General features: G+C 33.8%; 1 protein-coding gene across 2 annotated transcripts; it reads right to left on the bottom strand.

Moving 5' to 3' along the window:
- Positions 1-3646: 3646 nt before the first annotated feature.
- Positions 3647-13708, bottom strand: Jhbp6 (Juvenile hormone binding protein 6). 2 transcript variants are annotated; one of them, XM_075305019.1, is made up of 6 exons: positions 13573-13708; positions 10580-10672; positions 10332-10485; positions 6873-7006; positions 6657-6806; positions 3647-4045 (listed from the first exon to the last, which is right to left on the bottom strand). In XM_075305019.1, exons 1-6 carry the CDS (start codon positions 13649-13651, stop codon positions 3843-3845), a joined length of 813 nt encoding a protein of 270 aa, XP_075161134.1. In that variant the 5' UTR covers positions 13652-13708; the 3' UTR covers positions 3647-3842. The 2 variants fall into 2 exon arrangements, with proteins under 2 accessions (XP_075161134.1, XP_075161135.1); XM_075305020.1 differs by having other exon boundaries at positions 10580-10669.
- Between the last annotated feature and the right edge of the window lie 12688 nt (positions 13709-26396).

The following is a 26396-nucleotide window of genomic DNA, read 5'->3' as shown; positions in this document are numbered from 1 at the left end:
AATTACGTAAAGATTTTTTAATCCACAACCACAAGCCAATAAACCTTTCAGTACCCAGCAAAAAAACAATTGAAGTTCTTCTAAAGGCACAACTTTAAAAGCACTTCAAAAAACTAGTTTTTTTCATATTTGTAATTTAAATTTTTGTTTGTTTTGAATAGGTTAAAGACAGAGTAAGAAGTAATTATTAAAATTTTGTCGAAAAAAAATACAATATCCATTCTAAAAAAATTCCGAAAATTTTTTAAGTGAAACGTTTCAGTTAAGCGTTAGAATGCATAAAAAATTATGTAAATTATTTATTTGTCAAAATATCACAATTTGTTTATTAATGAATCCCATAAGCAGGGATGCAAATTCTGTGCAATGGCTGTTGAAAAGGTGTACATCCATCCTATGACAAGTGCATGTTAAATTTATCGCTTCTGCTCCAACTTTTCACCACTTCCAGATCCAAAAAGAAAACTTTTTGGCCATGCTTTTTAGTAGGGACAGACCAGGAAAAATATCAGAGTCAGAAATGTTGACCTTTTGTCGATATACCAATGTATAAATTAAATTAAAATTCCTGCAAATTCAAAATATAAAATTTTGCATATATCTGAATTACTAAAAATTCTATACAGGGTGTCTGATATGTAATGCAACAAAGTAAAGCTTCATATTGTTTTTCAGTTTTATTTTTATACCCTCCACCTTAGGATGGGGGGTATATTCACGTTGTCATTCCGTTTTTAACACATTGAAATATAGCTCTAGGACCCCATATAGTATATATATTCTGGGTCGTGGTGAAATTCTGAGTCGATCTGAACATGACCATCCGTCCGTCCGTCCGTCTGTTGAAATCACGCTAACTTCCGAACGAAACAAGCTATCGACTTGAAACTTGGCACAAGTAGTTGTTATTGATGTAAGTCGGATGGTATTGCAAATGGGCCATATCGGTCCACTTTTACGTATAGCCCCCATATAAACGGACCCCCAAATTTGGCTTGGTACATGGTGTTAGTATATGGTCTCTACTAACCATGCAAAAATTAGTCCACATCGGTCCATAATTACATATAGCCCCCATATAAACCGATCCCCAGATTTGGCTTTCGGAGCCTCTAAGAGAAGCAAATTTCATCCGATCCGTCTGAAATTTGGTACATGGTGTTAGTATATGGTCTTTAACAACCATGGTCCACGTCGGTCCGTAATTATATATAGCCCCCATATAATCCGATCCCCAGATTTGGGTTGCGGAGCCTCTAAGAGAAGCAAATTTCATCCGATCCGGCTGAAATTTGGTACATGGTGTTAGTATATGGTCTCTAACATCCATACAAAAATTGGTCCACATCGGCCCATAATTATATATAGACCCCATATAAACCGATCCCCCGATTTGGCTTGCGGAGCCTCTAAGAGAAGCAAATTTCATCCGATCTGGAAATTTGGTACATGGTGTTGGTATATGTTCTCTAATGACCATGCAAAAATTGGTTCACATCGGTCCATAATTATATATAGCCCCATATAAACCGATCCCCCGATTTGGCTTGCGGAGCCTCTAAGAGAAGCAAATTTGATTTGATCTGACTGAAATTTGGTACATGGTGTTGGTATATGTTCTCTAATGACCATGCAAAAATTGTTTCACATCGGTCCATAATTATATATAGCCCCATATAAACCGATCCCCCGATTTGGCTTGCGGAGACTCTAAGAGAAGCAAATTTCATCCAATCTGGCTGAAATTTGGTACATGGTGTTGGTATATGTTCTCTAATGACCATGCAAAAATTGGTTCACATCGGCCCATAGTTATATATAGCCCCCATATAAACCGATCCCCAGATTTGACCTCTGTAGCCTCTTAGAGGAGCAAAAGTCTTCCGATCCGATTGAAATTTGGTACGTGGTGTTAGTATATGGTCTCTAACAACCATGCAAGAATTGGTCCATATCGGTCCACAATTATATATAGCCCCCATATAAATCGATCCCCAGATTTGTCCTCCGGAGCCTATTGCAGGAGCAAAATTCATCCGATCCGGTTGAAATTTGGAACATGGTGTTAGAATGTGGTCTCTAAGAAACACGCAAGAATTGGTCCATATCGGTCCATATTATATATAGCCCCCATATAAACCGTTCCCCAGATTTGATCTCCGGAGCCTCTTGGAGGAGCAAAATTAATCCGATCCTGTTGAAATTTGCAACGTGGTGTTAGTATAAGGCCGCTAATAACCATGCCAAAATTGGTCCATATCGGTCTATAGTTATATATAGCCGATCCCCAATCACACAAAAATTGGTCCATAGGTTCATAATCATGGTTGCCACTCGAGCAATCTGCCAACATTTTATTTCTATAGAAAATTTCGTCAAAATTTTATTTCTATAGAAAATTTTGTCAAAATTTTATTTCTATAGAAAATTTTATCAAAATTTTATTTCTATAGAAAATTTTGTCAAAATTTTATTTCTGAATTATATACGTATTCAATCGGCCCTTTTTGTTTAATATATACCCCGTATGGACTAACTTACTATTTAGAAGAAGTGAAGAAGTTTTAAGATACCTTGCTATTGGTAAGTGTTACCACAACCCGAGTAATTCGATTGTGGATGACATTCTTTACTAGAAGTTTCGGAGCAATCCATGGTGGAGGCGAAATAAGATTTGGCCTGGCCGAACTTACGGTCGTATATACTTTTTTTATCAAATATTTTTCTACAAAATTATTTTTTATGTTAAAGATCGGTTTTATTTTGCTACTTTCGGTTTATATTTTTTCCATTTAAAATCGACAAAAAAAAGTTAAAAATTATAGTAATTTACAAAACCTTCTCAAAAAAATTTTTATGAAATTGAAAAAGTCAATCGGCACAAGTTTAAATTCCAGCAGGGATAAAATTTAATTTTTTATTTTATTTATTTTTTTTTTTTTTAATTTTTTTATTGATTATATATTTTGATGGAATTTAATTGTCCAGAACTAAAATTGTTACTTAAAATAGCCTAATTGCGTACATCCATTTCTTTTTTTGCTGTGTGGGATGTTGGCCTTACGTCGATATATCAAACGGTTACGCCAATACATAAATTTGTGCTAAAATTTAAAGTAAAATTCCTGCTAATTTAAAATATAAAAATTTTGCATATATCTGAATTACTAAAATTTCTATACAGGATGGCTGGTATGCAATGCAATTAAGTAAAGCTCTATATTGTTTCTACATTGTTCACTGTATTTTGACTATAGCGTTTTTTATTCGCTTTAAAAAATTTTTTTTGCTTTAAAAATAAATTTCGTTTCTCTAAAATGTCGTTCCTCAGAAAAAAAAATTTTTCTTTCATTGTCTATATAGACATAATCATTAAAATCGCACCTCCTTTTTAACATTTGACATCACGGAAATGACATAACCATGAACTCTTTGCATACAACAGTGGATATGTGGCAGTGAGACAGCATTACTTATTTGGTGGATAAGAACTTAATTGATCGTTGGTGTTTGGTTAAATTCCACTTTGCCCAAAATGCCGATGCAAACAAATTAATGTGTGGTGCAGCGAGTTGCAATCATCAATTCCATACTCCTTGTCACCCCTTTGAGTTCCCTTCTTCGCCCCAAAAAATAGAAATAACACTTAAATTTCACAAAAGTTTATGGTTAAAAATCTTAATTTGAGATAACTTGCGATATACGCTTAAGATTTATATACAAAATGGATATAGCAAGATACTTAATTCTTAAGAAAAAACAAAAAAACTGAAAAAATAAACAAAAACAAAACTTAATTATATACAACAATAATCAGCTCCATTGCCATGAGAAATTTTCAATTAAATTTTCTTTGGCTTATGTTTGCTTCCATATAATTGTTCTGGTGTTGGTATATCCTCAACAAAGAAATTCGCCGGAATGTAATGGAAAATTTTTCTCAGAACATCCAGAAGAATATCTTCAATTGTCTGCGTGATTACGGTATATAAGGCATCGGTCAACATGCGCCAATTATCATTGAAGAATTTATTTGTACTATCCTCTGTAATGATACAATTTTGAGAGGAAAATAAAAAATCATTTAATTAAATTAAATAAATAAAATAAAATGTTTGGTTAGTTTGAAGAGAAGATTCAAGATTCCCAGTCTCTGTATGGCTAACATACACCTAAATCAATATTCGATTTTATTCCCTAGAGTGATCAAAAATCAATTTTTGCGATCGGTTTCGTTGGTTTTAAACAAGTATATACGGCCGTAAGTTCGGCCAGGTCGAATCTTATGTACCCTCCACCATGGATTGCGTAGAAACTTCTAGGAACGATTGTCATCCACAATCGAAATACTTGGGTTGTGGTATCTTAAAACTTCTTAACATCGTTTTCTAAATTGTGAGTTAGTCCATACGTGATATATATTAGACAAAAAAGTTATGTATAGTTAAGTCCACAAATAATTACGAATCGATATGGACTTTTTGCAGGGTACGTAGAGAGCCAGAATTGAAATATGGGGGTCGCTTATATGGGGGCTATATACAATTATGAACTTGATATGGACCAATTTGTGTGTGATTGGGAATCGATTTATCTGAGGGATATATATAACTATAGACCGATATGGACCTAGTTAGGTATGGTTGTTAATGACCATATACTAGCACAATGTACCAAATTTCAACTCACTCGGATGAAATTTGCTCCTCCAAGAGGCTCCAAAACCAAATCTCGAGATCGGTTTATATGGGGCTATATATGATTATGGACTGATATGGACCACTTTTGGCATGGTTGTTAAATATCATATATAATTATGGGCTGATAGGTATCAATTCCTGCATGGTTGTTGGATACCATATACTAATATCACGTACTAAATTTCAACCGAATGGGAAGAATTTTGCTCTTCCAAGGGGCTCTGGAGGTCAAATCTGGGCCTATATATGATTATGGACCGATTTATATGGGGGCTATATATAATTATGGACCGATGTGGACCAATTTTTGCATAGTTGTTAAAGACCATATACTAACACCATGTACCAAATTTCAGCCGGATCGGATGAAATTTGCTTCTCTTAGAGGCCTCGCAAGCCAAATCTGGGGATCGGTTTATATGGGGGCTATATATAATTATGGACCGATGTGGACCAATTTTTGCATGGTTATTAGAGACCATATACTAACACCATGTACCAAATTTCAGCCGGATCGGATGAAATGTGCTTCTTTTAGAGGCCTCGCAAGCCAAATCGGGGGATCGGTTTATATGGGGGCTATATATAATTATGGACCGATATGGAACAATTCTTGCGTGTTTGTTAGAGACCACATTCTAACATCATGTTCCAAATTTCAACCGGATCGGATGAATTTTGCTCCTCTAAGAGGCTCCGGAGGTCAAATCGGGGGATCGGCTTATATGCGGGCTATATGTCCGATATGGACCAATTTTGGAATGGTTGTTAGAGACAATATACTAACACCATGTACCAAATTTCAATCGGATCGTATGACTTTTGCTCGGCTAAGAGGCTCCGGAGGTCAAATCTGGGGATCGGTTTATATGGGGGCTATATATAATTATGGGCCGATGTGGACCAATTTTTCCATGGTCATTAGAGAACATATACCAACACCACGAAACAAATTTCAGCTGGATCGGATGAAATTTGCTTCTCTTAGAGGCTCCGCAAGCCAAATCGGGGGATCGGTTTATATGGGGGCTACATATAATTATGGGCCGATGTGGACCAATTTTTGCATGGTCATTAGAGAACATATACCAACACCACGTACTAAATTTCAGCCAGATCGGATTAAATTTGTTTCTCTTAGAGGCTCCGCAAGCCAAATCGGGGGATCGGTTTATATGGGGGCTATATATAATTATGGACCGATGTGGACCAATTTTTGCATGGTTGTTAGAGACCATATACTAACATAATGTACCAAAATTCAGCCGGATCCGATGAAATTTGCTTCTCTTAGCGGCCTCGCAAGCCAAATTTGGGGGTCCGTTTATATGGGGGCTATACGTAAAAGTTTACCGATATGGCCCATTTGCAATACCGACCTACATCAATAGCAACTACTTGTGCCAAGTTTCAAGTCGATAGCTGGTTTCGTTCGGAAGTTAGCGTGATTTCAACAGACGGACGGACATGCTCAGATCGACTCAGAATTTCACCACGACCCGGAATATATATACTTTATGGGGTCTTAGAACAATATTTCGATGTGTTACAAACGGAATGACAAAGTTAATATACCCCCATCCTATGGTGGAGGGTATAAAAATGCAAAAAAAAATAATTTAGTGTAAACCTAATTTTTTTATATTGAACCAAAAAAAATTCCCCTAAAAATCTCAAGTCCCCATCACAAAATTTCATCAACGAAAATTTCCCCAATTTGGGGAAAATCTCCAATAGTGGAAAGACTGACCGTGATCTTGGATTCGCAAGATGTGATGCCCATCGACTACCTGAAGAAGGAAAGGAAATGTAATGTTTACAGACCTATACTATGCTGTATTATTACGGTGATGTGCCTTGCAGATCCCGAATAAACATATTCATATTTGTGATTTAGCTCTTCTTAAATGTTAATGTTAAAGTTTAATATATAACATTCTAATTAAAAACTCTTACCCAATTGTTTTTGTCCATTGAAAAGATTTGAGAAATATGATCTCAGTCCATCTAAGGTAAAATCAACATCCGTATTGGTAACATTATAGAATGTAAATCCGCCTTTTGAATACAATTTGGTTTTCGTACGCATCACTACGGTCATATTTTCTTATGAAGAGAGATGGGAATATTTGAAAAAAAAGAACAAAAAAAATGAAATGTTTTAAAACTTACCAGCATCTAAGAATACCTCTCCTTTACCATTCAATGGAATCAATAGAATACGACCAAATAAACTATAATCGCCCTTTAATTTCATAACAGGCAGCATGAAGGTGGTCTTCCAACTATAGTCTTTGGGGTATACTCTATGTTTTAATAATAAAAAAATATTTAAAAATATTGTAGTCTTTTCGATACACTCTAATTTTGAATAAATAAATAAAAACAAGTATATACAGCAGTAAGTTCGGCCGGGCCGAATCTTAAATACCCACCACCATGAACCAAATAAAGGGTGATTCTTTTGAGGTTAGGATTTTCATGCATTAGTATTTGACAGATCACGTGGGATTTCAGACATGGTGTCAAAGAGAAAGATGCTCAGTATGCTTTGACATTTCATCATGAATAGACTTACTAACGAGCAACGCTTGCAAATCATTGAATTTTATTACCAAAATCAGTGTTCGGTTCGAAATGTGTTTCGCGCTTTACGTCCGATTTATGGTCTATATAATCGACCAAGTGAGCAATACGTAAATAAGCAAAATTGCCGCATTTGGAGTGAAGAGCAACCAGAAGCCGTTCAAGAACTGCCCATGCATCCCGAAAAATGCACTGTTTGGTGTGGGGTGTACGCTGGTGGAATCATTGGACCGTATTTTTTCAAAGATGCTGTTGGACGCAACGTTACGGTGAATGGCGATCGCTATCGTTCGATGCTAACAAACTTTTTGTTGCCAAAAATGGAAGAACTGAACTTGGTTGACATGTGGTTTCAACAAGATGGCGCTACATGCCACACAGCTCGCGATTCTATGGCCATTTTGAGGGAAAACTTCGGAGAACAATTCATCTCAAGAAATGGACCGGTAAGTTGGCCACCAAGATCATGCGATTTGACGCCTTTAGACTATTTTTTGTGGGGCTACGTCAAGTCTAAAGTCTACAGAAATAAGCCAGCAACTATTCCAGCTTTGGAAGACAACATTTCCGAAGAAATTCGGGCTATTCCGGCCGAAATGCTCGAAAAAGTTGCCCAAAATTGGACTTTCCGAATGGACCACCTAAGACGCAGCCGCGGTCAACATTTAAATGAAATTATCTTCAAAAAGTAAATGTCATGGACCAATCTAACGTTTCAAATAAAGAACCGATGAGATTTTGCAAATTTTATGCGTTTTTTTTTTTTTAAAAAGTTATCAAGCTCTTAACAAATCACCCTTTATTAGGGTTTCCTTTGACAATTCAGGAGGGCTTGAGGACTTGAGGACACTTCCCGAAGATAATTTTAAAGATTTCACCTATGAGGACTATATCAGATTCTGGATTTATAAGAACCACTTTTGTTTGAGTTTTAGAGGAATCATTAACATCTCTTGTAAGTGTGCAAGAAAATTTTTAAATAACGTCTTGATTTGAAATCTTGAATCTGTAGATTTTCACCCGAGAAGTAAAATCTGGAAATTTTACATTGAGTTTCAAGCAATTTTCATGATCAGTGCGCCTCATTAAGTGAAGTCGGTCTATATGGAGGCATTACCAAATGGACCGATAAAAACTTAATCCGATACACGTTTTTGTGAGCGGATAAAAACTACGGTTTCTAGAAACCCAAGGAGTTAAATCGGGAGATCATTCTTATGGGGGCTATACTAGAATATGGACCGAAAACGGTGAGTTTTCTGCACACTTCTTCATGGCCCGAAAATACCTCTAGATTTCCAATTTCAGGCAAATTGGATAAAAACTTCGGATTCTAGAAGCCCAAGAAGTAAAATCGGGATATCGGTCTATATGGGGGCTATACACAAACATGGACCGATACTCACCATTTGTGGCACACCCCTTTATGGTACCAAAATACCTATAAATTTCAAATTTCAGGCAAATTGTATATAAACTACGGATTCTATAAACCCAAAATGTAAAATCGGGAGATCGGTCTATATGGGGGCTATACCAAAACGTGGAACGATACGGACCATTTTCGGCACACCTTTTGATGGTCCTCAAGTACCACTAGATTTTCAATTTTAGGCAAATTGGATAACAACTACGGTTTCTATAAGCCCAAGACCCCAAATCGGGAGGTCGGTTTATATGGGGACCATACTAAAACATGGACCGATGCTCACCATTTTTGGCACACCTCTTTACGGTTCTAAAGTACCTCTCGATTTCCAATTTCAGGTAAATTGGATAAAAACTGCGGTTTCTATAAGCCCAAGAAGTAAAATCGGGAGATCGGTCTATATGGGGGCTATGCCAAAACATGGACCGATACTCACCATTTTTGGCACACCTCTTTATGGTCATAAAATACCCCTAGATTTCAAATTTCAGGCAAATTGGATAAAAACTACGATTTCTATAAGCCCAAGACCCCAAATCGGGAGGTCGGTTTATATGGGGACTATATCAAAACCTGGGCCGATATAGCCCATCTTCGAACTTGACCTGCCTGCAGACAAAAGACGAGTTTATGCAAATTTTCAGCACGATTGCTTCATTATTGAAGACTGTAGCGTTATTACAACAGACAGACAGACAGACAGACAGACAGACAGACAGACGGACAGACGGACATCGTTATATGGTCTTAGAATTTCTCCCTGATCAAGAATATATATACTTTATATAGTCGGAAATCGATATTTCGATGTGTTACAAACGGAATGACAAACTTATTATACCCCCGTCACCATTCTATGGTGGTGGGTATAAAAATTATTTTAAAATATTCTAATAAGGATATAAATGCTTTTAAATTTCAAATGAAATCAAACCAAATAAAACGTTTTTCAAGTCAAATGAAGCCGTTTTCACATCAAACGAAACCGTTTTCATATTCAATGGAACTTTTGCCCGCCTTGCATATACAAGGTCGTGGGTTCGATTCCTGCTTCGACCGAACACCAAAAAGTATATCGGTTTGGACCGATATATCCCATCTTCGAACTTGACCTGTCTGCAAACAAAAGATGAATCTGTGCCAAATTTCAGTACGATAGCACCATTATTGAAGGCTGTAGCATGATTACAACAGACAGACAGACGGACAGACGGACATGCTTATATCGTCTTAGAATTTCTCCCTGATCAAGAATATATACTTTATATGTCGGAAATCGATATTTCGATGTGTTACAAACGTAATGACAAAACTTATTATAGCCCCACCACCATTCTATGGTGGTGGGTATAAAAATTCTTTGAAAAATGCAACTGAAGCATTTTTCAATTCAAATGAAACCGTATAGAATATATTACCTTTGCTTCTAAATTTTCATGTCATATTTTATTTTTATTTATTTTCTTAAGGACCATATATACCCGATTTTATGACATACGATGTTTTTTATTTGCTTTTAAAGAAAATTCCATTCCATCAGGAAAACTTCGCTTGTCTAAAATTTCGTTTCTCAGAAATGAAAACTCTTCTACCATTGTACTGTTTATTGTACTTACATACTCTCCAGAACATTGGTATGACCAAATCCTTCAATTTTCACATTAGCCAACTCCACTTTAAGATTAATGGCATTACTGTTACCCTGAGTGATTTTAATGCGATTCAACAGGAAGGGATCAAAACTTTTGATGCTATCCAAACCGGGTATACCTGACGATAAAAGAGATTTCAATTTTCAACATTAATTTTCAAAATTCTAAACTCTAAAAATTAAATTCTAAAATTACGATTTTCTTCAACTTACCAGTATTGAGTTTGTCAAAAAGTTTTTGTATACTCTCCGTGGAACAGTTAACAAAATTTTTTTCGGCAATTTTGCATGTTTTGATGTAATCTGCTGTGGAAGAAGTGTTAATAATTTTTACAAAATCTTAGTAAAGGGATAGGGTTTGCAAATTTTAACTTTAAATGATGGGTATTCAAGCATAGGGAATTTTTTGAAAGCTGTGTTCGAGACTATGCAATCTATACTGGAAAAAAGCTTAGCTTAAATGAAATTTTGACAAAATTTCCTATAGAAATAAAATTTTCTATTGAAATAGAAATAGAAATAGAGCCACCGTGGTGCAATGGTTAGCATGCCCGCCTTGCATACACAAGGTCGTAGGTTCGATTCCTGCTACGACCGAACACCAAAAAATGTTTTTCAGCGGTGGATTATCCCACCTCAGTAATGCTGGTGACATTTCTGAGGGTTTCAAAGCTTCTCTAAGTGGTTTCACTGGAATGTGGAACGCCGTTCGGACTCGGCTATAAAAAGGAGGTCCCTTGTCATTGAGCTTAACATGGAATCGGGCAGCACTCAGTGATAAGAGAGAAGTTCACCACTGTGGTATCACAATGGACTGAATAGTCTAAGTGAGCTTGATACATCGGGCTGCCACATAACCTAACCTAACCTAACCTTCTATTGAAATAAAATTTTGACAAAATTTTCTATAGAAATAAAATTTTGACAAAAATTTCTATAGAAATAAAATTTTGACAAAAATTTCTATAGAAATGAAAAAAAAATCTATAGAAATAAAATTTTGACAAAATTTTCTATAGAAACAATGGTTTGACAGAATTTTCTATAGAAATGAAATTTTGACAAAATTTTGGAAAAGTTTTCTATTGAAATAAAAATTCGACACAATTTTGACATAATAAAATAATAAAATGTTGACAAAATTTTCTAGAGAAAACAAATTGGCAAAATTTTCTAATAATAAAATTTTGATAACATTTTCTATTGAAATAAAATTTTGATAAAATTTTCTAAGAAATAAAATTTTGACAAAATTTTCTATAGAAATAAAATTATGAAAAAATTTTCTAGAGAAATGAAATTTTGGACAAATTCTACATAGAAATAAAAGTTTCTATAGAAATTAAATTTTGACAAAATTTTCTATAGAAATAAAATTATGAAAAAATTTTCTAGAGAAATGAAATTTTGAAAAAATTCTATATAGAAATAAAATTTGCTAAAGAAATAAAATTTTGACAAAATTCGATAATTTCTATAGAAATAATTTTTTTCTATAGAAATAAAATTTTGACCGAATTTTCTATAGATATAAAATTTTGACAAAATATTCTATAGAAATAAAACTTTGGCAACATTTTCTGCTGAAATAAAAATTTGACAAAATGTTCTATTGAAATAAAAATTCGACACAATTTTGACACAATAAAATAATAAAATGTTGAAAAAATTTTCTAGAGAAAACAAATTGGCAAAAATTTCTATAGAAATAAAATTTTGATAAGATTTTCTATTGAAATAAAATTTTGATAAAATTTTCTATAGAAATAAAATTTTGACAAAATTCTATATAGAAATAAAAGTTTCTATAGAAATGAAATTTTGACAAAATTTTCTATAGAAGTAAAATTATGAAAAAAATTTTCTAGTGAAATGAAATTTGGAAAAATTCTATATAGAAATAAGAAATAAAATTTTGAAAAAAATTTTCTATAGAAATAAAATTGTGACAAAATTTTCTGTAGGAATAAAATTTTGACAAAATGTCCTAAATTTTGACAAAATTTTCTTTATAGAATAAAATTTTGACTAAATTTTCTATAGAAATAAAATTTTGACCATATTTTCTATAGAAATAAAATTTTTAAATTTTTTTTATAGAAATAAAATTTTGACAAAATTTTCTATAGAAATAAAATTTTGACAAAATTTTCTATAGAAATAAAATTTTTACAAAATTTTCTATAGAAATAAAATTGTGATAAAATTTTCTATAGGAATAAAATTTTGAGAAAATTTTCTATAGAAATAAAATTTTGACAAAATTTTCTCTAGAAATAAAATTTTGACAAAATTTTCTATAAAAATAAAATTTTGACAAAATTTTCTTTAGAAATAAAATTTTGACAACATTTGCTATAGAAATAAAATTTTGGAAAATTTTCTGTAGAATTAAAATGTTGACAAAATTTTCTATAGAAATAAAATTTTGACAAAATTATGCATAGAAATACAATTTTTACGTTTTTTATAGAAATAACATTTTATCAAAATATATTTTTTTTTTATTTTTAAAATTTCGGTTATACTATCGAAGTCCGTAGTAAGTTCTACGTTTTTGTAGAAGTAGTAACTTTCCCTTGTTGTAACTACAAAGATGTGAACAAAATTTTAAAATAAGATTTGTTGTAATTTGTTAAAATTTTCTTCAAATTTTGGTACATTATTTTAGGTACGAGTGGCAACCGTTTATGTAACTCCTTTAATCATAAACACATAAATTTTGCTATAGCAAAGTAATTCTATTTATATATCAGATTGTAGAGCACACACAAACAGATTCAAAAGAACTTAATGTAAAGAAAAAGTTACATATCTGATGACCTTTTTTAAACGACACCAACGACAAATTTTGGTTCGATTAGAATTGCACATAAATTCCAAAAACTTTATCATGATTTCCAAATTATTACTTCGAAATCTCAAAATATGTAGCAACATAAGAAAACGCTGGATATGAGTAATTCGATTTTGACTTTGGAATATTTTTTTTTTTTTGCAAAAATCAAATTGTTATATTTTTTGGGTTTTTTTTCGAGTTAATTAAAAAATGTAACATAAACAACGTTTGCGATAAGCGTCTTCCAAACGTTTTAGTTTTAATTTTTTAGTGCTGCATCGTGTGATAAGGGGGTTTCTTTGTCAAAGGAGCTGGAGTTTTGAAATGATTCTACCAATAAGATCTATTACTTTTTCATCCCACTTACGCGGATCGGTAAGAAATTTATCTTCACATTTCACAAAATTGCATAAGAACAATAATAAAATCGTAGATTTCAAATACATTTTCAAAAAATCAACCAAATCTTTTAGCAAGACTAGAAAAACCAACAACTTTGCCCGACAACGATCAACGGATAACTGATTTACCATTCAATTGAAATCGAAACGCTAGAATTTGCCTAAGAAAGAAGTCTTAGAGACTTGCAAAAAGTTTCCATTGAAACTACGGCAGTTGGCCACAATTCAATAGAAAAATCATCAGCACACAACATTGAAAAGCTGCATACGATACATAGTGAAAAGTAGCAACACCAAATAGTGTCGCAATAATCATGTTCATCAAGTTGCATGCTGTTTGGTATGGAATAGGATGGTGGCGCATGCGTACAACTTGGTGAATTCGTCACAATCAACCATCGATCTCATAAGCGTAGAGCAATGCTGAATGGGCCAACTAAAGTTGCAGCTACCTCAGATATATCAGTGGCTAACCGGCTACCACTTGGATAAATCGTTGTGTGAACTAGCAATATCAGTCACTGGAACAACAGCCATGGCAAGACGACAGCAACAAATCTCTGGCAAATTACCCTGAATGAAAATCAAAAGTTAAGCAGAGCGAGTGAGTAAGTGAATAACTTGGTACCACGGTTGCCACTCGAGCCAAAAATAATCTACCAAAATTTGGAGTAAAAAACTACCAAACACAAAAAAAAAAATATTTTCTCAAAATCTTATTTCTATAAACATTTTGTCAGCATTTTATTTCTATAGAAATTTTAGTCGTAATCTAGTGTAAATTTTGTCAAACTTTTGTTTCTATAGAAAATTTTGTCAAAATTTTATTTCTATAGACAATTTTGTCCAAATTTTATTGTTACAGAAAATTTTGTGCAAATTTTGTTTTTCTTTTAAATTTTCTCAAAATTTTATTTTTATAGAAAATTTTTTCAAAATTTTATTTGTATAGAAAATTTTTATTTTTTTGTCAAATTTTATTTCTATAGAAAATTTTTAAAAATTTTATTTCTATAGAAAATTTTGTGTAAATTTTATTTCTGTAGAAAATGTTGTCGAAATTTTATTTCTATATAACTTTTAGTCCTAATTTTATTTCTATAGTAAATTTGGTAAAAATTTTATTTCTGTAGAAAGTTTTGTCAAAATGTTATTTTTATAGAAATTTTTGTAAAAATTTTATTTCTATAGAAAATTGTGTCAAAATTTTAGTTTTACAAAAAATGTTGTCAACATTTTGTATAGAAAATTTAGTCAAAATTTTATTTTTATAGAAAATTTAGTCAAAATTTTATTTTTATGGAAAATTTTTATTTTCATAAAAAATTTTGTCAACATTTTATTTCATGTTATTGTTTGTGATTGATTTTAAGCTGAAATCAAAAACAACAAAATAATTGAAGAATAAGCCAACAATAACAAAACAAAAATTTTATTTCTATAGAAAATTTTATTAACATTTTGTCAAAATTTTATTTCTATAGAAAATTTTATTATTTCTTTTTATAGATTTTTTTATTTATTATTTTTATACCCACCACCATAGAATGGTGACGGGGGTATAATAAGTTTGTCATTCCGTTTGTAACACATCGAAATATCGATTTCCGACTATATAAAGTATATATATTCTTGATCAGGGAGAAATTCTAAGACCATATAACGATGTCCGTCTGTCCGTCTGTCTGTCTGTCTGTCTGTCTGTCTGTCTGTCTGTTGTAATAACGCTACAGTCTTCAATAATGAAGCAATCGTGCTGAAAATTTGCATAAACTCGTCTTTTGTCTGCAGGCAGGTCAAGTTCGAAGATGGGCTATATCGGCCCAGGTTTTGATATAGTCCCCATATAAACCGACCTTCCGATTTGGGGTCTTGGGCTTATAGAAATCGTAGTTTTTATCCAATTTGCCTGAAATTTGAAATCTAGGGGTATTTTATGACCATAAAGAGGTGTGCCAAAAATGGTGAGTATCGGTCCATGTTTTGGCATAGCCCCCATATAGACCGATCTCCCGATTTTACTTCTTGGGCTTATAGAAACCGCAGTTTTTATCCAATTTACCTGAAATTGGAAATCGAGAGGTACTTTAGAACCGTAAAGAGGTGTGCCAAAAATGGTGAGCATCGGTCCATGTTTTAGTATGGTCCCCATATAAACCGACCTCCCGATTTGGGGTCTTGGGCTTATAGAAACCGTAGTTGTTATCCAATTTGCCTAAAATTGAAAATCTAGTGGTACTTGAGGACCATCAAAAGGTGTGCCGAAAATGGTCCGTATCGTTCCACGTTTTGGTATAGCCCCCATATAGACCGATCTCCCGATTTTACATTTTGGGTTTATAGAATCCGTAGTTTATATACAATTTGCCTGAAATTTGAAATTTATAGGTATTTTGGTACCATAAAGGGGTGTGCCACAAATGGTGAGTATCGGTCCATGTTTGTGTATAGCCCCCATATAGACCGATATCCCGATTTTACTTCTTGGGCTTCTAGAATCCGAAGTTTTTATCCAATTTGCCTGAAATTGGAAATCTAGAGGTATTTTCGGGCCATGAAGAAGTGTGCAGAAAACTCACCGTTTTCGGTCCATATTCTAGTATAGCCCCCATAAGAATGATCTCCCGATTTAACTCCTTGGGTTTCTAGAAACCGTAGTTTTTATCCGCTCACAAAAACGTGTATCGGATTAAGTTTTTATCGGTCCATTTGGTAATGCCTCCATATAGACCGACTTCACTTAATGAGGCGCACTGATCATGAAAATTGCTTGAAACTCAATGTAAAATTTCCAGATTTTACTTCTCGGGTGAAAATCTACAGATTCAAGATTTCAAATCAAGACGTTATTTAAAAATTTTCTTGCACACTTACAAGAGATGTTAATGATTCCTCTAAAACTCAAACAAAAGTGGTTCTTATAAATCCAGAATCTGATATAGTCCTCATAGGTGAAATCTTTAAAATTATCTTCGGGAAGTGTCCTCAAGTCCTCAAGCCCTCCTGAATTGTCAAAGGAAACCCTAATAAAGGGTGATTTGTTAAGAGCTTGATAACTTTTTAAAAAAAAAAAAACGCATAAAATTTGCAAAATCTCATCGGTTCTTTATTTGAAACGTTAGATTGGTCCATGACATTTACTTTTTGAAGATAATTTCATTTAAATGTTGACCGCGGCTGCGTCTTAGGTGGTCCATTCGGAAAGTCCAATTTTGGGCAACTTTTTCGAGCATTTCGGCCGGAATAGCCCGAATTTCTTCGGAAATGTTGTCTTCCAAAGCTGGAATAGTTGCTGGCTTATTTCTGTAGACTTTAGACTTGACGTAGCCCCACAAAAAATAGTCTAAAGGCGTCAAATCGCATGATCTTGGTGGCCAACTTACCGGTCCATTTCTTGAGATGAATTGTTCTCCGAAGTTTTCCCTCAAAATGGCCATAGAATCGCGAGCTGTGTGGCATGTAGCGCCATCTTGTTGAAACCACATGTCAACCAAGTTCAGTTCTTCCATTTTTGGCAACAAAAAGTTTGTTAGCATCGAACGATAGCGATCGCCATTCACCGTAACGTTGCGTCCAACAGCATCTTTGAAAAAATACGGTCCAATGATTCCACCAGCGTACACCCCACACCAAACAGTGCATTTTTCGGGATGCATGGGCAGTTCTTGAACGGCTTCTGGTTGCTCTTCACTCCAAATGCGGCAATTTTGCTTATTTACGTATTGCTCACTTGGTCGATTATATAGACCATAAATCGGACGTAAAGCGCGAAACACATTTCGAACCGAACACTGATTTTGGTAATAAAATTCAATGATTTGCAAGCGTTGCTCGTTAGTAAGTCTATTCATGATGAAATGTCAAAGCATACTGAGCATCTTTCTCTTTGACACCATGTCTGAAATCCCACGTGATCTGTCAAATACTAATGCATGAAAATCCTAACCTCAAAAGAATCACCCTTTATTTGGTTCATGGTGGTGGGTATTTAAGATTCGGCCCGGCCGAACTTACTGCTGTATATACTTGTTATAGTAAATTTTGTCAAAATTTTATTTTTATAGAAAATTTTGTCAAAATTTTATTTTTATAGAAAATTTTGTCAAAATTTTATTTTTAAAGAAAATTTTGTCAAGATTTTATTTTTATAGTAAATTTTGTCAAATCTTTTTTCTATAAAAAATTTCTAGAATTTTTTTTTTAAATTTTATTTCTAGAAAAAATTTTTTCAAAATTTTATTTCTAGAAAAAATTTTGTCAAAATTTTATTTCTATAGAAAATTTTGTTTGCATTTTATTTATATAGAAAATTTTGGACCTCTATAACAATTTGTCAAAATTTTATTTCTATAGAAAAATTTATTATTTATTTTTATAGTCATTTTTTATTTATTATTTTTATAGAAAATTTTGTCAAAATGTTATTTTTATAGAAAATTTTGTCAAAATTTTATTTTTAAAGAAAATTTTGTCAAAATTTTATTTTTAAAGAAAATTTTGTCAAGATTTTACTTTTATAGTAACTTTTGTCAAAATTATTTTTCCATAAAAAATTTTGTCAAAATTTTATTTCTAGAAAAAATTTTTTCAAAACTTTATTTCTAGAAAAAATTTTGTCAAAATTTTATTTCTATAGAAAATTTTGTTAGCATTTTATTTATATAGAAAATTTTGGACCTCTATAACATTTTGTCAAAATTTTATTTCTATAGAAAATTGTATTATTTATTTTTATAGACATTTTTTTTATTTATTATTTTTATAGAAAATTTTGTCAAAATTTTATTTTTGAAGAAAATTTTGTCAAAACTTCATTTTGATAGTAACTTTTGTAAAATTTTTTTCTATATAAAATTTTGCCTAAATTTTATTTCTAGAAAAAATTTTTTCATTTTTTTTTTAAATTTTATTTCTAGAAAAATTTTTTTCAAAATTTTATTTCTAGAAAATTTTTTTTCAAAATTTTATTTCTAGAAAAAATTTTGTCAAAATTTTATTTCTATAAAAAATTTTGTTAGCATTTTATTTATATAGAAAATTTTGGACCTTTATGTTGAAGAGGAATATTTCGCAAAATCTACCAAAACATTAAGAATTCTACCAATCTACCAAACAGTAAAAAATTCAGCACTTTTTGGTAGAATTCCACCAACTGTGGCAACTGTGCTTGGTACTCGTGCATATTTGACGAGGTTGTAAGTTGTTTTATTACTTCATCATCATTGACCAGACGAAGAATAAGGAAAAATAGCGTTCGACTTGCATCATAATAACACGAAGTTAAGGCTGTGTTATGACTTGAATATGGGGCTTTCCTTACGTTATATATAAATATAGTGAAGCAAAATCATATCCAGTTTCAAAGATCTTAATGATAATGATTGCGAGCCAAAGAAGCGAAGAATTATTAAGAAACAGTTCACTTTTAAATGTAGATTTTGCGTAGTTGGTACTGGTAAAGAAATCTTGGTCTCAGACCCCATAAAGTGTATACATTCTTGATCGTGGTGAAATTCTGGCCAGACAGAAAAAATATTTTTTATCTTCAATCACAAAATTAATTGATCTAATAAATTTTTAATTGAAATGTCTTCAATCACAGAAACGATAGTATCAATCACCAAAGCCAATTAAAAAATTAATTGATACAATTAATTTTTGTTATTTCGATTAATAAATTTGTAAAATCAATTATATATTTAATTGAATATTTTTTTTTTTTTAATTTAATTAAAAATTTTATTGGAAAAATTTTGGTGATTATTTTTTTCTGTGCGTCTGTTGAACTCATGCTAATACCCGAACAAAATAAGCTATCGTCTTAAAACCCAACCCAAGTAGTTGTATACGCAAAAAGGAACGTTTGGAAAACAAATATTGGTCCATATTGCCCAAAATAATCTACCAAAATGTTGTCAAAAATTTATCACTATAGAAAATTTTGTCAAATTTTTATTTCTATAGAAAATTTTGTCAAACTGAATTATATATGTCGGCCTTTTTATACCGACCACCATAGAATGGTGACGGGGGTATATAAAGTTGTCATTCCGTTTGTAACACATCGAAATATCGATTTCCGACTATATAAAGTATATATATTCTTGATCAGGGAGAAATTCTAAGACGATATAAGCATGTCCGTCTGTCTGTCTGTTGTAATCACGCTACAGCCTTCAATAATGGCGCTATAGTCCTGAAATTTGGCACAGATTCGTCTTTTGTTTGCAGGCAGGTCAAGTTCGAAGATGGGCTATATCGGTCCAAGTTTTGATATAGTCCCCATATAAACCCACCTCCCGATTTGTCTTGGGCTTATAAAAACTGTAGTTTTTATCCAATTTGCCTGAAATTGGAAAGCTGGAAGTTTTTTTGGGACCATCAAAAAGTGTACCGCAAATGGTTCCTATCGGTTCATGTTTTGGTATAGCCCCCATATGGACCGATTTCCAGATTTTCCTTCTTGGGCGTCTAGAAAGCGTATTTTCTATCCGAATTGCCTAAAATTAGAAATCTAGAGGTATTCTTGGACCATAAAGAGGTGTGCCGAAAATGGAGTGTATCGGTCCATGTTTTTATATAGCTCCCATATAGACCGATCTCCCGATTTTACTTCTTGGGCTTTTAGAATCCATAGTTTTAATCCAATTTACCTGAAATTTGAAATCTAGGGGTACTCTGGAACCCTAAAGACGTGTGCTGTAAATGGTGAGTACCGGTCCATATTTTGATATAGCCCCCATATAGACCGATCTCCCGATTTTACTTCTTGGGCTTCTAGAATCTGTAATTTTTAACCAATTTGCCTGAAATTGGAAATCTAGAAGTATTCTAGGACCTTAAAGAGGTGTGCCGAAAATGGTGAGTATCGGTCCATGTTTTGACATAGCCCCCATATAGACCGATCTCCCGATTTTAGTTCTTGGTCTTCTAGAATTTGTAATTTTTAACCAATTTGCCTGAAATTGGAAATCTAGAAGTATTCTAGGACCTTAAAGAGGTGTGCCGAAAATGGTGAGTATCGGTCCATGTTTTGACATAGCCCCCATATAGACCGATCTCCCGATTTTATTTTATGGGCTTCTATAATCCGTAGTTTTTATCCAATTTGCCTGAAATTGGAAATATAGAGGTATTCTAAGAAAATAAAGAAATGTGTCGAAAGTGGTGATTATCGGTCCATGTTTTGATATAGGCCCCATATAGTCCGATCTCCCGATTTTATTTCTTGGGCTTCTAGAATCCGTAGTTTTTACCCAATTTGCCTCAAATCAGAAATCTAGAGGTATTCTAGGACCTTAAGGAGGTGAGCCGAATATGGTGAGTATAGGTCCATGTTTTGATATAGCCCCCATATAGACCGATCTCCCGATTTTACTTCTTGGGCTTCTATAATCCGTAGTTGTTATCCAATTTGCCTGAAATTGGAAATCTAGAGGTATTCTAGGAAAATAAAGAGATGCGCCGAAAATGGTGATTATCGGACCATGTTTTGATATAGTCCCCATATAAACTGATCTCCCGATTTTAGTTCTTGGTCTTCTACAATCCGTAATTTTTACCCAATTTGCCTCAAATCGGAAATCTAGAGGTATTCTAGGACCTTAAGGAGGTGAGCCGAATATGGTGAGTATAGGTCCATGTTTTGATATAGCCCCCATATAAACTGATCTCCCAATTTTAGTTCTTGGTCTTCTACAATTCGTAATTTTTACCCAATTTGCCTCAAATCGGAAATCTAGAGGTATTCTAGGACCTTAAGAAGGTGAGCCGAATATGGTGAGTATCGGTCCATGTTTTGATATACCCCCCATATAGACCGATCTCCCGATTTTACTTCTTGGGCTTCTAGAATCCGTAGCTTTTACCCAATTTGCCTGAAATTGGAAATCTAGAGTAATTCTAGGAAATAAAAAGATGTGCCGAAAATGGTGAGTACCGGTCTATGTTTGATATAGCCCCCATATAGACCGATCTCCCGATTTTATTTCTTGGGCTTCGAGAATCCGTTGTTTTTACCCAATTTGCCTGAAATTGGAAATGTGGAGGTACTCTGGGACCCTAAAGACGTGCGCTGCAAATGGTGAGTACCGGTCTATGTTTTGATATATCCCCCATATATACCGATCTCCCGATTTTATTTCTTGGGCTTCTAGAATCCGTAGTTTTTACCCAATTTGCCTGAAATTGGAAATGTAGAGGTATTCTAGGAAAATGAAGAGATGTGCCGAAAATGGTGATTATCGATCCATGTTTTGTTATAGCCCCCATTACAACGAACTCCCGATTTAACTCCTAGGGTTTCTAGAAATTGTAGTTTTTATCAGATTTGCCACAAATTGAAAATATGTTATACTGGCATTTTAGACCCATAACAAAGTATATACGATTTAGTTTTATCGGTTCATATTGAGGGTATAGACGGCGCACTGATCATGAATTCATCATTTTCTTGCACACTTACAAGACATGTTTATGATTCCTCTAAACTCAAACAAAAAATGGTTCTTATAAATTCAGAATCTGATCTAGTCTTCATAGGTAAAATCTTTACATTTATCTGTGGGAAGCGTACTGGTTGAACTGATCTGCTTGGGAAAATATCTGTCATCAAACCCCCCTGAAATTTTCAAAGGAAACTATTATGTTTGATTCATGGTGGTGGGTATTTAAGATTCGGCCCGGCCGAACTTACTACTGTATATACTTGTTTTTGTTTAATATATACCCCGTATGGACTAAGTTACAATTTAGAAGACGGTGTTAAGAAATTTTAAGATACCTTGCTATCGGCAAGTGTTACCGCAACCCAAGTATTTCGATTGTGGATGACAGTCTTTAGTAGAAGTTTCTACGCAATCCATGGTGGAGGGTTCATAAGATTCAGCCTGGCCGAACTTACGGCCGTATATACTTGTTTTTATTTAAAAAAGAAAATATTTTGTTTATTGTTTACTAATATTTTGAAAATACGAAATCCGTAGTGCTGCTATAGCATTACGTACATCTGAATAATTAGTGGGAAATCAATACAGCGGATGTTTTTTTAGCATCCGATGACTTCCCCCTTTTCATGGCTTCTGATCCGTTTTTGTATTACTTACGGATTCAAGTAGAACATTTCCAATGCTACCTTTTGTTTGTTGCGCAGTGGCGTGTTAGAAAGTTGTGCAGGGTATGATGTAGTCGGTCCCTCACGATTTTAGGCTTTCCTCGCTTGTTGGTAATTTATCATTTGTCGACGAAACCATAAACATTCTATTTCCAATCTAAATATTTTAATTGGGGGATTTAATAATTACTTTTGTTTGACTGTGATTGACACTGATGTCGATACAAATGATACATTTTTAATAATTATATTTAAATAGACTATATACAAATTAAAAAAAAAAAAAACAAGTATATACGGCCGTAAGTTCGGCCAGGCCGAACCCTCCATCATGGATTGCGTAGAAACTTCTTCTAAACATTGCCATCCACAATCGAATTACTTAAATTGCTGTAACGCTTGCCGATGGCAAGGTATCTTAAAACCTCCTAACACCATCTTCTAAATTGTATGTAAGTCCATACGTGTTATATATTAAATCAAAAAAGATCGATCCAATACGTATATAATTCAGTTTGACAAAGTAGACATAAAATTTTGACAACATTTTCTCTAGAAATAAAATGTGAACAAAATTTTCTACAGAAATAAAATTTTAACAAAATTTTCTATAGAAATAAACTTTTGACAAAATTTCCTATACAAATAAAATCTTGGTAGATTATTTTTGGCTCGAGTGGCAACCATGATTATGAACCGAATAAAATGTTAACAAAATTTTCTCTAGAAATAAAATTTTGACAAAATTTTCTATAGAAATAAAATTTTGGTAGATTAATTTTGGCTCTAGTGGCAACCATGATTATGAACCGATATGGACCAATTTTTGTGTGATTGGACCAATTTTGGTATGGTTTTCAGCGACCATATACTAACACCACGTTCCTAATTTTAACCGGATCGGATGAATTTTGCTCCTCCAAGAGGCTCCGGAGGTCAAATCTGGAGAACGTTTTATATGGGGGCTATATATAATTATGGGCCGATATGGACCAATTGTGGCACGGTTGTTAAATATCATATACTAAAACCATGTTCCAAATTACAACCAGATTGGATGAAATTTTCTTCTCTTGGAGACTTCGCAAGCCAAATCTGGGGATGGGTTTATATGGGGGCTATATATAATTATGAACCGATGTGGACCAATTTTTGCATGGTTGTTAGAGACCATATACCAACATCATGTACCAAATTTCAGGTGGATCGGATGAAATTTGTTTCTCTTTGACGCACCGCAACCCAAATCTGGGGATCGGTTTATATGGGCGCTATATATAATTATGGACCGATGTAGACCAATTTTTGCACGGTTGCTAGAGACCATATACCAATACCATGTACCAAATTTCAGCCGGATCGGATGCAATTTGCTTCTCTTTGAGGCTTCGCAAGCCAAATCTGGAGATCGGTTTATATGGGGTCTATATATAATTATGGACCGATGTGGACCAATTTTTGCATGGTTGTTAGAGACCATATACCAACACCATGTACCAAATTTCAGGCGGATCGGATGAAATTTGCTTCTCTTTTAGGCTCCGCAAGCCAAATCTGGGGATCGGTTTATATGGGGGCTATATATAATTATGGACCGATGTGGACCAATTTTTGCACGATTGTTAGAGACCATATACCAACACCATGTACCAAATTTCAGCCGGATCGGATGAAAGATGCTTCTGTTAGAGGCTCCACAAGCCAAATCTGAGGGTCCCTTTATATGGGGGCTATACGTAAAAGTGGACCGATATGGCCCATTTTCAATACCATCCGACCTACATCTATATCAACTACTTGCGCCAAGTTTCAAGTCGATAGCTTGTTTCGTTCGGAAGTTAGCGTGATTTCAACAGACGGACGGACGGACGGACGGACATGCTTAGATCGACTCAGAATTTCACCACGACCCAGAATATATATACTTTATGGGGTCTTAGAGCAATATTTCGATGTGTTACAAACGGAATGACAAAGTTAATATACCCCCATCCTATGATGGAGGGTATAAAAATATTTCAGTTTCAGCTAACACTTCTCTCAAATGAAGTCCATAAAAGCTATGTGGAGTTTTTCTGCAAATGTCCTATTTTAATATTGACATTTTGCCTATTACTTTTGGATATCTCCGAATGCAAACGTCTGATGGGCCATGATAGATTTTGCCATAAAGAAACCTCTAGGCAAGGGTTATCGAACATTGCTTTACTACGATATAAATCTTTGTAATATTTTCTTAAAATCCCAGAGCAAACTAATGACCGATATAACCACTGGCATATATAAAAAAGGAAATCTTTCAATGTATTGTCCTGTCCTTGAGGTGAGTATGGAAATTTGAATATGGTCAATAGGGTGCTTAAGATGATTTTCATATTTTTGTTTTTCTATAGGGAACTGAACTTATGTTTGGTATCTTTCAATTTCCATAATTTTTTGCTAGCAGTTTTTATCGGGCAATGTACAATACCTATTTTCGTTTAAGATCTGGCAAGAAGCTAATTGGAAATAATACAAGTTTCTTTAGAATTGTTGATAAGATTTGAAAAAAAAAATTAAAAAGGAACATTTCAAGATTATTTTTCGTTTACATCATCAAACCGTGGAGTTCAGTACCGGAACACATTAAACAAATATATATGACCGTAAGTTCGGCCACGCCGAATCTTATATACCCTTCACCATGGATAGCGTAGAAACTTCTACGAAAGACTTTCATCCACAATCGAATTACTTGGTTTGTGGTATCTTACGGCCATATACTAGCACAATGCACCAAATTTCAACTGACTCGGATGAAATTTGCTCCTCCAAGAGGCTCCAAAACCAAATCACGGGATCGGTTTATATGGGGGCTATATATGATTATGGACTGATATGGATCACTTTTGGCATGGTTGTTAGATATCATATAAAAGGTGGTTAAAATTTCAAGGGCCGATGTTGATTTTGAATAAAACACAAACTATTTAGGAAATTATTGTAATTTTATTTTATTATTATATATTGGTATTACTCATTTATGTATGGAACAAAATACCGGCCAAATGGGTCCAAATTTTCGATGACGCTGAGGCATAATGGAGGTTCTATGCCGTTAATGTGCCGAATTATCTCATCCTTTAGCTCTTGAATTGTTGCTGGCTTATCGACGTACTCCTTTTCTTTCAAATAACCCCATAGAAAAAAGTCCAACGGTGTCAAATCACATGATCTTGGCGGCCAATTGACAACGCCATTACGTGAGATAACACGGCCATTGAATTTGTTGCGCAAAAGAGTCATTGTTTCGTTAGCTGTGTGGCAAGTGGCACCGTCCTGCTGAAACCACATATCGTCCACATCCATATCTTCCAATTCGGGCTATAAAAAGTTCGTTATCATCTCACGATAGAGAACACCATTCACAGTAACTGCCTGACCGGCCTCATTTTGGAAAAAATACGGCCCGATGATGCCGCCAGCCCATAAACCGCACCAAACAGTCACTCTTTGTGGGTGCATTGGTTTTTCGACAATCGCTCTTGGATTCTCATTCGCCCAAATGCGGCAATTCTGTTTATAGACGAATCCACTGAGGTGAAAATGTGCCTCATCACTGAAGATGATTTTCTTCGGAAATTGAAAATTGATTGATTGAGGCTCCGGACGTCAAATCTGGTGATTGGTTTATATGGG

This window comes from Haematobia irritans, chromosome 4 (assembly GCF_050003625.1).
Source record: "Haematobia irritans isolate KBUSLIRL chromosome 4, ASM5000362v1, whole genome shotgun sequence".
Taxonomy (NCBI): domain Eukaryota; kingdom Metazoa; phylum Arthropoda; class Insecta; order Diptera; family Muscidae; genus Haematobia; species Haematobia irritans.
Note: the sequence above shows the minus strand (reverse complement) of the source record. Positions and strands in the feature narration are given on the sequence as shown.